At 39.9% G+C, this 12,759-nt stretch overlaps 1 protein-coding gene across 1 annotated transcript in view; it reads left to right on the plus strand.

Moving 5' to 3' along the window:
- PPP1R21 (protein phosphatase 1 regulatory subunit 21) overlaps positions 1 to 12,759 on the plus strand; it is a 65,093-nt gene that overhangs the window by 16,792 nt on the left and 35,542 nt on the right. Inside the window, exons 5-11 of the mRNA XM_072768286.1 lie at positions 886 to 1,050; positions 1,229 to 1,287; positions 2,265 to 2,359; positions 6,553 to 6,605; positions 7,101 to 7,250; positions 10,863 to 10,964; positions 11,054 to 11,142. Of these exons, the coding sequence (XP_072624387.1) occupies positions 886 to 1,050; positions 1,229 to 1,287; positions 2,265 to 2,359; positions 6,553 to 6,605; positions 7,101 to 7,250; positions 10,863 to 10,964; positions 11,054 to 11,142 (713 nt within the window). The remainder of the gene's footprint in view (positions 1 to 885; positions 1,051 to 1,228; positions 1,288 to 2,264; positions 2,360 to 6,552; positions 6,606 to 7,100; positions 7,251 to 10,862; positions 10,965 to 11,053; positions 11,143 to 12,759) is intronic.

Raw genomic sequence — 12,759 nt, forward strand, 5'->3', positions numbered from 1 at the left:
ACTAGGCACTGTTCATTTTATCTAGAAAATGATTAGATGGACCATTTAGTTGGGGGCTTATCATTAAGTAGTGTTTGTTTTTTAAATTATTGCTGTTTAGTTGGTTTGTATTTGTTCACCAGTTAGTCTATAAGGTCTGTTTGGGTATACACAATGTCGGTTTGTATGCCTTCCCTCAGGGCAGAGTCTCACTCATGGCAGGAGCTCAAATATTTATGGAATGTTGAATAATACGTGTTTGCCTTCAAACATTCAGCATAGTTAAGAGTCATAGTGTTATGTCTCCAGCTGTGCTTCCTGAATTTTTTGTGAAATGGTGAGCATAGCCAAATGATGGAAACTAAATATGCACTAATACTGTCTTTTTGCAAATGTTAAAAAAATAAGCTTTTGACCTCAGTGCATTTTGTATTAAGCATTCATAATTCTTAATTAGCAATGGATTCTTACTAAGGAAAAGAGCTTTACCTGTTTTAGGGATAACTTCTATTTGAATTTTGATTTTTTTAATTGTGGAAGTTAGTGTAGCAAAAAAGTTATACCCTGGTCAGTTGAATCCCCTGTGTGCCGGAAGTTGTTTTAAAGAAATCCTTGAGATGGAGAGGAAGGAGTTATCGACTTGGACATTGATCTCCTGTGTTCATATCTCATTTCTGCATTTGGCAAGTTGAAGCTTTGGTTTCCCCATGTGTAAAGGAGGGATGGCAGTAGCACTACCTCTGACATACTGGGAGGATTTGGTGAGATATGCCCATGCAGATTTTGCCTAGTGAGCACATGGAACCATGTGGAAATTGCTCAATGAATAGTCACGGCTGTTGTTTTTCTTTCCATTTGTATATATTTAGATATTGTGAGGAGAGAAAAATAATCTTTTCTCTGCAGTTTTTTGAAGCTGATGAGCAGCACAAGCATGTGGAAGCGGAGCTGAGGAGTCGGCTGGCCACCCTGGAGATGGAGGCGGCCCAGCACCAAGCCGTGGTCGATGGCTTGACGCGGAAGTACATGGAAACTATCGAGAAACTGCAGAATGACAAGGCCAAACTAGAAGTAAGCCCCACTGATGGCGAGAGCATGTTGAGAGATGGTCAAGGCTCTTGTAAATCTTCTGTGCACTTTGTGGAATGCAAAGTTAGTCATTCAAGGGGAGGCTGTTGCCTGCAGTATCTCCTAAGTGTGCCCTCATTATAGCTTGAGCCATCTGCTTTTTTTTCCTTCTAATATTCAGGTAAAATCTCAGACTCTAGAAAAGGAGGCCAAGGAATGTCGGCTTCGAACAGAAGAATGGTATGTGGAAACGTGAATTCCAAGGGGCCCTGAAGTAAGAATCAGAAGACCTGAGTTTTGGTTTAGCAACTTCTATCTCTTAATCTTTTCACATTTGAAGTGAGCAAGGAGCAGGCCATCTCAGTTCTGTTATCTCTGAGGATAACACTCTTTGTCAAGTGGCTTGTGCATTAGTCATCAGCCTGCAGATGCTTGTGGCTGTGGCAGCTGGCGGTCTGGGGCTCCTGTACTGAGAACTGGTCGCTTTCTGATTCAGGCTACCCTGAAGAGAGAGTTTTCTGAGAGTTCCAGGCAGGAAAACTGACTCTTTTTCACTGTGCCAATGTTTTAATGGTACATTTTGAATAAAATGGAGACAGTGGGATCTAATTTGGAGATACCTAAATCTTAAAATTCAAATATGATGAATTGATGGGTAGTAACTCCAGCATTTATTTGATAAATGACATAACACTTTAGATTTCAATAGAATCAGTCACGTGAATTTCTTCAGTTTAGTTGCATTGGTCAAATTACATGTGTGGTTTAGATGTATGCTCATGCTCATAATTGAATCAAAAATAGAAAAACTATCAGATTTTGAGCTCAAGGGGGGAAAAATCTGATACAGTACTTAAAAAAAAACTTCATTGTAATACTTGAACTAACATTTATGTGCCGGAAAGAGAAAATTTGTGGTTTTGAAACTGCTCTAAGGTTACTTTGCACTTGGGGAAATAAACTGATAAGATTGTATTAGATACTGGGACTGTGATAAATTCTGACAGTCTTAACATCATTCAATAGAAGTCTCAGGGGCTTTGGAATCAAGGATTAGTATTTTTCTTCATCATTGAATAATTATCTACCACCACGAGTATCCTGGTGTCAGGCATGATTCTCTGAAAGCTTGATACCAGGTGTTATGGTAGCAAGGAAGTGAGGATCCGCTGTCTGATTGATGATCATGTGGTTTTGTGTTTTTTTTTTCCTTTCAGTCAATTACAGTTAAAGAATCTTCATGAAGATTTGTCAGGTAGATTAGAGGAATCCTTATCAATCATCACGGAAAAAGTACCTTTTAATGATACAAGTAGGTATTACGTACACTTTTCCATTATTTGCACCTTTGAACCTCTCTCTGTGGTCACAAACTAGTTTAAAAAATTTTTAATATATTTGGCAAAAAACTTCATTGGCTCAACAGAGGGTAGCTTTCTTTTTATTTTTTGATCAGCTGTGGTCTTCATATTTCATAGGGAGACTGACTCCTAACTCAGCCTTCTTGAAAAAAGTTCAAATCCATGTTTTTTAAATTTTTTTATTTTTTTTATTGCATGTATTTAGCATATCCCTGGGTGAAAACCAACCTGAACATAAAGTACTTGAAAATTTGTGTAAGAGAAGCTGTTCATGGTGGGAGGAATGAGGGAAGGGTAGTGGGAGTGGATCTTCTCATTCTGGTATCTCTAGCACTTTTGGTGATCCTCACTGATAGTTACGGAGCTGACTTGAGTAAATCCTGCTTCCTATTCATCTTGAATAGGAATGGTCTGGCAATTTATATAACCAAGAGCAAGAAAACAAACTTAAAAGAAATCAACTTACATGTGTAATAGGTGCCAATTTTGTAATGTTTAAGGAAAAATTAAATCATAACCTTGAAAAAGAATATATTTTATTTAATTGCTTGAAATTTTGAAGCTTATATTCAAATAAGTACAGATTCCCTTTTTTATAGTCACATGATTAAAATTTTTTACTTCCCCTAAATTTTTCTCCCCGAAGACCTAAGAAAAGAGGAAAGAAAAGACACCAGAGAAAAACAGTTTGATCTAACACTGAAATCAGCATATGTCATTATTATATCAAAGCCTAAGTTCCTCTGAAAATAACACCTGTTTCTAGTTTCTACATTAATGTAAATAGCACTAGCGTACTTTGATCTGCTAGACTTGAAATCTTGGCATTTCATTTTCCCTTTAATCTTTGTATCAATTAGTCATCAGGTCCTAATAATTTCCTTCTGGATCTCTTTTGGATTTCTCTCTCCTCTTCCAGTACTAGTTGTCACCCTGCTTTAGATCCTTATCATGTCAATGTAGGTTACTTTTAGTTCCGCAATATTTAGGAGATCATTGTTGAGTGCTCAGATGGATAGGGAGTACAAGGGGCATAAACATTTCTAAGACTTGGGCAGCCCTGGTGGCTCAGCAGTTTAGCGCCGTCTTCAGCCCAGGGTGTGATCCTGGAGACCCAGGATCGAGTCCCACATCAGGCTCTCTCTGCATGGAGCCTGCTTCTTTCTCTGCCTGTGTTCTGCCTCTCTCTTTCTCTCAATCTCTCTCTCTTTCTCTTTCTCTCTGTGTGTCTCTAATAAATAAATAAAATCTTAAAAAAAAATTTCTAAGACAAAAATCTCTGCCTTAAAAGAAGCAGAGAGGGAATGTATAGAAATGCCCTCTCCAGAAGGGGAGAGATAATGTATAGAAATGTCTAAAATATAAGCTAACCTGTTCAATAAAGAGACTGTTGGGGTTTCAGAGGAAGGACAGATTACTGCTGGCAGGGTTGTTTGGGGAAGTCTTTTGGAAGAAGCGTGCTTTGAGCTGGGCTTGGATATGTGAGTTGGTTTTATTGGGCAGAGATGCAGGAGAACAAACCAGGGAATTAAGTGGAGTGTGGTACGTGGGACAAAAGGTGCTGTCATGGTCTGATGAGCAGTAATGAGTTAAAGTGTGACAGGAGGCTAGAGTGGGTGGGGTAGGCAAGTTCTGAAAGGGTAGATGGGGCTAGACCCTAGAGTTGTGGGCCAGGGAGTTGGGACTCAATTCACAAGGTGATAGGCATGTTGAAGCCTTTGGTCCAGGTAATGTCACGATGAGATCTGTGCACTCACAGAGCTAGTCTGGCAAGGGTGTAGACTGAATGGGGAAAGGGGGCCAAGACTGTTGTGATGCTAGTCGTGGTGTGTACTTCTGGAGGCTGGAGCCTGAGTTGTCAGGGAGATGAATGCAGGCCGGAAGGGAACTGGAGGAGGCAGTGTGGGGGAAAGATGTGGTGCCGTTGACAGAAATCAAAGAGGCACACAACGGGCAGGTTTATAGAAAAGATGATGAGGTTAACTTTGTTGTTTAATATTCTGACTGATGGATCAGTATAAATTTATCTATTGGGGTGTGTGTGTGTGTGTGTGTGTTTAAGATTTTATTTATTTTAAGATTTTATTTATTTGTGCACAGAAGTGCACAAGTGAGGGGGAGGGCAGAGGGAGAAGCAGACTGTCCTTGAGAAGGGAGCCTGATGTGGAGCTGATCCCAGGACCCTGAGATTATGACCTGAGCTAAGGCAGATGCCCAATTGACTGAGCCCCCCAGGTACCCCTTGGTATATGCATTTCTAAGTAAAAGCCTGGAGAGAGACTGGAGTTGACTCTGTTGGGATGAATGGGCATTGAGAGTGGTGGAAATGTGGGGAGAGGCCCACACTAAATGCAGAGAGGCCCACACAATGTCCTTGGAGAGTTTTCCCTCACAGTGGTCAGGAAGAAGAAGGGCTGAGGTGGTGGAGGTGGTGAGGAGCTGGGGAAATGAGATGACATGAAAGCGGGGGACAGGAGTGTTCAGCCTGGTGGTGCTGGGCAGTTCTAGCATTGCTATGGGGAGCTCAGAAAGGGTGATGTGACAGTAAAGGCAGCTGCTTTGGTGACTTTGAGAGGAGTGTTTCCATGTGGGGTGGAGGTGGTTGGTAGATGGCTAGCAGGAGGGTTAGAGGTGAATGGGTGCTGAGCAACAGTCATAGACATGCTGTTCTTTGAGTAGCTGGAATGAAGATGGGGAAGGTTAGGAGCTCAGCATTCTAGCAGAATAAAAAAAAATGGTGGTGTTGTGCAGGAGATGGGTGAGGGCAGAGGATTCAGTATGATAAAAGTAAAGGGGAGGAAGTCACTGTGGAGACAGACTTTTAAAAGCTACAATAAATGCTTTTTTTGAAGGTACCTGTGAAGATGTAGTGGGGAGGAGGGTGTGGTTGATGGATTAGGCCCTGACCGGCCAGAAGGAGCTACTGCTGGGGACCCAGCGGGAAGATTAGCTAAGGACCAGATATGTGAAGCCAGGGACTATGAGGTGGACGGTAGGAAACATAAGAACCCCTTGGGCTTTGGCCTTTGTCTTCCTGCCATTGTAGTGGGAGGCCACCCCATCCCAGGGCAGGGGAGGAGAGGAAGAAAGGTGTCTGGGGCTTAAAATGGAAAAGGTGTGGAGCAGATGCCTTGGGAAGGGGTATAGCAATGAAGTTATGGATTGTGGAAGCCGTGAAGGCCCCTTAAGTTTGGTAAATTAGGTTGTCATGGACCCTGATCTCTTTTTGTGCAGCAAGAGCATTGTTGGAAACAATGGACCAGGCTGGGAAGGCAAACAAGCAAGGCCCACAGAGGACCGAGAGGAAAGTAGATGAACTGTGGATGGGAGACCAGGCCCTTGGTAGAAATGTGGTTATAAGAGAGAACTGGCTGAGAGAAGCATGGGGACTTTCTGAGTCAGATTTTGGCACCAGGTCTTTCTGACTGAGGACTAGGTGGAGGAGGGACAGTTTGAGTGGCTGGAGTGGTATGCAGAGAGGAGCAGAGATGAAGGAGGGGACTGAAGCCTGAACCTGGGTGTTGGGAAGCTATCCGAGGTTGGGGACAAAGTCTAGGTTAGAGAGAAGGACGGTGGGAAAATGAGGAAGCCAACCCAGAAGAGTTAGGATTGAGTTGTTGGGATCAGCAGTAACAGGCAGTGGTAGACTGTCAAGTAGTGTAGTGTTGTGAACACGGTGGTATTTCTGGATGACTGGTGTGGCAGCTGTGTGCATGGGTATTTTAGAATGGAGCATGACTGAACGTAGCAAAACGTCATGGGCCTTTCTAGGTTATCTTGAAAGGCCTCAGGTTTTTGAAATGATTTCTTCGAAACAGAAGCTCAGGGTTTGTTTATCCTAAAGTTAAAAAAAGTGAGGGGCTCCTGGCCGGCTCAGTGGAGCAAGCGACTCTTGCTCTCTGGGCTGTGAGTTCAAGCCCCACGTTGGGCATGGAGCCTACTTAAAAAAAGAAAAAAAAGTATTACTTTATCTGAGAAACAACTGATTCTATATAAATTCCATTATTATACTGTGATTGTGGCTTTGATCATTTAAAATTCTTAGTTAAAGCTGATTTTGCCACAGAGAATTCATTGTATTTTAGGTATGCTGTTTTTCCATAAACGTAAAATGACTTATTGTGCATCTATTTTTGTTTTATAGAATATAGTCAGTATAACGCTTTGAACGTTCCACTTCACAATAGGAGACATCAGGTAATGATAATGTTTTGATTTTCAGTGATATGTATGTCAAACTTTTAAGAAACAAGAATTTATTGTTTGGGCCTCTGTTTAGTACACTAACCCATTGTGTTTAACTTTTGCTTTACTTTCTCATACATTTTTAAAAAATTGTGTAAGTTGCTACTTTCTGAATTTAAAAGTAATATAGATTTTTGCTCTCATCTGATAACATTGGAACTGAATTACAGGATGCACTTATTTTATGAGCCATTCCTTTTCTGCTAGATTGGTGGACCTTGCACTTACACAGTCTAGATTGAATAGAGGAGGTCTAGTTGCCAAAACTGGTGGCTTTCTAATTTACTTAGATGGGAATATTAAAATCCAAGTGGAAGCAAATGAATTTAAATTCGAGATTAATTATACTGGAATTTAAATGTTTTCTCTAAAAGCAGACTTATACTAAATAAAGTTGCTTGAGAATAGTAATTAGATAGTTAACTTTATGTACTTTTCATTTAAAAGCTGAAGATGCGGGACATTGCCGGGCAGGCCCTGGCTTTTGTTCAAGATCTTGTGACTGCTCTTCTGAATTTTCACACCTATACAGAACAGAGGATTCAGATTTTTCCTATTGATTCTGCCATTGACACTATATCTCCGTTGAATCAGAAGGTAAATTTAACTCAGGATACCTTTTCTTTGCCCTGAAAAAGTAGGAAGACATGTTATTCTTTTCAGACCACTGCGCATCAGCCAAAGGGCTGTGGAGTAATGGAAGAAAACTATAATTCACAGTCTTTAACCTTAAGATAAAATGTGGCAAACATGGAGATTCTTAAGAAATTAAATACTGGGGAAGTGTGGGTGATAAGGCCAGTAAGTGTTGTAAGGTCATCAAGGAGGGAAGATTGCTATTGGTGGAAGTGTCTGGGAAAGGTTGTCTAGGGATTTGAACAGGCTTCAAAACACGAGCAAGATTTGAGTAAGAGGAGAGAAATAGAACAGGTGTGTTTTCCTCCAGAAGAGAGCAAGACAGGAGCAAAGTCCCGGAGTAGGAAAGCATAAGGGAATGTGTGTGGGGGGTGGGGAGGGAGCAGGATGCAAACTGTTTTGGCAAGAGTGTGAAGTCTTCTCGAAGTAGAGGAATGAGAGGTCAGGTTGCAAAGACAAAAACATGGCTCCAGACTCTGGAAGGTCCCTGGGGTCAGGCTAAGGCCCAGACTTACGCTTTGTATGTAGGATTGGGGCCTTTTGTAGTTTTTTGACTTGGCTGTGATATAATGAAAAGTGCCATTTTATTTTTGGAAAAATCAGTTTGCCGGCCTTTTTTCTCTCCCTATTTGTACTTACTGTGTAACTTTCATCACTGGGTATGTTTAAAAGCAAAAAAGTGTATGTGGGTATAGTTGACCTTTCCTGCTGGGGTATGGAGTGGGAGTGAAACTGCTTCTCTGGTTGAGCTTTGGAGCATTTTCAGGGTGTGTGACGTTTAAATAAGGAATAAGGAGAGGGTTGACTGTCATTCCCTTCAGTCCATGTGCTTTTTTGGGGCCTGGCAAATTTCTCTCCTTTCTTTCCTTTTTTCTCCCTAGCTAGTTCTAAAAAAGGATTTAAAGTAGCTTGCAAGACCACATTTAACTGAAAAGGAAAAAATAAATAGTGTATTAATTCTGTATTACTGTGTAATAAATTACACCAAAATTTAGTAGTTTAAAACAGCAAACATTTATTATCTCAGACCATTTCTGTGGGTCAAGAATTCAGGAGAAAAGTAGCTGGGGGGCTTCTGCTTCATGATCTCTCATAAAGTTTCAGTCAAGAGTCAGCTGAGGCCGGAATTCATCTAAAGACTTGACTAGGGTGGAGCATCTGCTTCCCAGGGGGTGCATTCACGTGGCTGGTGAGTTAGTGCTGGTTGTTGGCTGGAAGCCTTGGTTTCTCATGGAGGTTTCTCACCTCTCCATAGGACTGCTTGAGTGTCCTCAAGACATAGCAATTAACCTCCCCTAGAATGAGTGGTCCAAGAGAGGGCAGAGTAGAAGCCGCAGTGCCTGTTATAACTTATCCCGGGTACTGAGTACCATCACTACTACCATATTGTATTGGTCACACAGACCAGCCTTGAAACAGTATGCAAGAGTACTACAGAAAGCCATAAAAGCTGAGACAGGGATCATTGGGGCTATCTCAAAGGCTGGCCCCCACAGGGAGGAAATTGAGGGATCTTACTATAGATATGTACTCGAAGTGCATCATAATGTGGCTTTCTGAAATGAATCTGCCACTCTTCCTACTTAGCTGATTCTTCTTTCCAGCTTGCTTTCTGTGTATCATGCAGTGTTTCCAGGTTTTTTTTTTTTTTTAAGATTTTATTTATTTATTCGTGAGAGACACACAGAAAGGCAGAGACACAAGCAGAGGGAGAAGCAGACTCCATGCAGGGACCCCAACGTGGGACTCAATCCTGGGTCTCCAGGATCATACCCTGGGCCGAAGGCGGCACTAAACCGCTGAGCCACCGGGGCTGCCCTGTTTCCAGGGTTTGAATAGTGTTTATGTCCATGTATCCTGTAAGTACCAATTAGTATAGCCCAAGCTGGACTCTGGAGTCAAACTAAGGGGGTCCCAGGCACTTTCTGTGTCCCCTTGGGGCAATTTATTTAGCCTCTCTGTGCTTCAGTGTCCTAATATTTAAAATGGAGGATAGGGTACATACTTCACAGGTACATATGTTTAAGTTTGAGGATTAAGTAGATAATATATGTGAAGTACTGAGAATAGTGCCTGGCACGTAGTAAGCACTCAGTAAAGGTTAATTCCGATAATTGTTATACCTTACACATAGGAGGCCCTTGGGAGGGGCTTGATTTTCATCAGTTTTGATCTGACTTCATGAATCTATTGACGTTCATAAACAGTTAAACTTTGGGCCTTTAATTTCACTGTGGGAAAAAGCTTTCAGATGATTTGGGTTGGGAAACAGTATTGCAGCATTTTAATGTAAAAGTTATATTTTATTTTATACTTCCTGTAATATCAAAAAATATATTTGTCCCTTTTTTGGAATTTTTTTTAGCTTGTTGCTACATAATGGTTATACAGTGAGAATCAAATATGTTAATCTTATCTGAAACACTTTATCACTCTGAAGAATTCATTTATTTCTCAATATTTTATCTTTGGTGCTTTGGCATATGAAAGGTTCTATGTGGTTTTTCTAATAAGTGTGTATTATTTTATTTATTTATTTGAGAGAGAATGCAGGCAGGAAAAGCAATAAGTGAGAGAGGGAGAAGCAGGTTCCCCACTGAGCAGGGAGCCCTACATGGGACTCGATCCCAGGACTCTAGGATCATGACCTGAGCCAAAGGCAGACGCTTAACTGACTGAGCCATCCAGGCACCCCTAATAAATCTGTATTATTGAAGGAGATTCAGAAACCACTTGTTAAAAGATGACCAGAGTGGTTTAGACTTGTCCATAAAATCATAAAGTAGACATTTATGATTGAAGCTCAGAGAGATCAAATGAGTTGCCCAGGGCCAGATATCTATAGTTTGCAGTATGGCCAGTTGAATCACATTTCTGCATAATGAGATTTTACATTTCTGTACTGAGAAATCAGAATTTGAGCCATTATACAATATTTGGATAATTGAGAAACTTCATAAGTGAAAATTAACTTTTTGCTACTAAATTGTCTAAATGCCTGTAGGATTTTTTTTCTGAATTTATTCTTCATACTGAATTAATTCTTTATAAATACTAAGGTATCAGTGACAGTTATAAAAGTTTTTACATCCTCATTCTGGTGATAATTATATATTCCTGGAATTTGTTAACCCTGAACATCATACACAGTAAAAATAAGGAGCTGTCCTTAATAGGCTTGTTTTTTAAAAAATGAGGAACATAACATAAAAATCTTTCATACAGGTTTCTTTTCTTTTCTTTCTTTTTCTTTCCTGAGCCCTCTTTAGAGAAGCAGGTGCTTGGGGAATGCCTGTGGTGGGTTGTAAGGCAGTGTCCCCTCTGTGTTTCCTCCCATGCCTGGTTAAATGATGTCACCTCTCTTCAGGTTCCTCCATTTGGAATGAGATGGGGACTTGGGGACTGTATTTGGGACTGTTAGAGGGTGAGCATCCCTTTTTTGTAAAAGCCAAACTTTTTCTCAAAAAGTTTCCAAAAGAACTTAGGTTTATAACTCAGCGAGTCCATTCACAAATCTCTAGGTATTTGTTATTTTCTAGTGACGTAACTGACGGTTCTTCCCCTTTTCCGTAGTTCTCACAATACCTTCATGAAAATGCGTCCTACGTCCGCCCTCTTGAGGAAGGAATGCTTCATTTATTTGAAAGTATTACTGAGGATACTGTGACTGTCCTGGTAATTTCCTTCTGTGTTTTACTTCTGCAAGTGGAAGCTCCTTTATGTCAAATGACACTATTAACCTTGGAATTATTTTTCTTTTCCAGGAGACAACTGTGAAATTGAAAACTTTTTCAGAGCATTTGACCTCTTACATATGTTTTCTTAGGAAGATTCTTCCTTATCAGTTAAAAAGGTACTTAGCCTTGAGGCCAAGGAGCTTGGGGACTCGTGGGGGGTCACCTGACCTGTGCCCAAGTTAAAATAGTGACGCGTGCCCCTTGGCAACTACCGGCTCGCTCTGCACCACAGCCAGTTGGCTTGTCTGTGAACAAGGAGAATAATGGCTTGAGCAGCACAAACCTATATTTAAGAAAATTGAATTGTAGTGCATCAGTCAGGGGTTTTTGAGTAGTTCTGTAGTGTGGCTACCGCTATAACCGTGTAATGCTGTGAACCCGTATTTTCAGTGATTGTGAATCACACAGTTCTTGAAAGAAATATTTCAGTTTTATCCTTTTGCTGTAAACGTTTAGGTGGGGGTTATAATAATTAGCTTCCACAATTGGTTGGATCTGTAATCATTAGGTTTCTCTGAAGTGGTGTCTTCTTGTTTTTATTATTGGTGATTTGTTTAAGTTATAAACTAAAAACTTTATCTCCTCCAGCCCTCACGGAAGATACCATTTAGTAACCTTACATATTCCTCGTTAAGTATTTCTGGAAGGGAAAGGGAAAATAATCCATGTAACTGGAAATTTGATAATATTGCTTGTATGTTTTGATACTTTTGTTCTAAAACTGCCAAGACCCCTAATTCATCTAAGTCTTTTCATCCAAAGATTTAACCTTAAAAAAAAAAAAAAGTCAAAGAATAATACAACTGGAACATAAGAAAAATAAGAACATATATGTATTATAATATATTGCACAATAAGGGTTAGAAAATATGTAGATGAATAACTTAGAGATATTGAAAATATACAGTAATTATGGTTCATAAATCCTTATAAAACTAAAATAGTAGGTTTACTTTCTCAGAAATGTAAACTTCCACTACTTAAAAAATTTAATATGTGTTAAAAGCCATTTTATTACCTGATTGTAACCTGACCAGGCATTTCAGTAACCAAATTTTACGGTTTGCGGGTATAACAGAATTTTAGGAATCGGAATTAGGACTTAAACTAATAATTATGAATTATAGTTTCATTCAGATTCTTAATCTTATGCTTCAATGAAGTTAAAGTTTTTTGAAAAGACTCTAGAAGTTTAAACAACACTAAATTGAATATACCTTATTGATTTGGCTTATGTTTAAGAGGAACCTATTTGAGAACCATTGCAAAAGTGGTATTTACTACTTGAAACAATTGTGCATTTTTATTTTACCTTAATTTATTTTTTCACGGTTACATTTTTTAGAAATACTGAATAAGTCCTTTTTTGATCTTAGATTCCTATTCTTGGAATGTTTTATCCCCTATCTTCATCCCATATTTATGTTTTTTTTTTTTAAGATTTTATTTATTTAGTCATGAGAGACAGAGAGAAGCAGAGGGAGAGGGAGAAGCAGGTTCCCTGCAGAGCAGGAAGCCCAATGTGGACTCAATCCTAGGACTCTGGGATCATGACCTGAGCTGAAGGCAGATGCTTAATTAACCACACGAGTCACCAGGGTGCCCCATATTTATATTTTAAGACAACTTTTTATCATTGTTTTAAAAACCACATTAATTGACAAGATGACTTTTTTTTTTTTGGTAGTATATGGGCTTTGTATTGAATGAAGCTGTCTGTTATAAAGTAGAGG

The sequence above is a fragment of the Canis lupus genome, chromosome 11 (genome assembly GCF_048164855.1).
Source record: "Canis lupus baileyi chromosome 11, mCanLup2.hap1, whole genome shotgun sequence".
Lineage (NCBI taxonomy): Eukaryota > Metazoa > Chordata > Mammalia > Carnivora > Canidae > Canis > Canis lupus.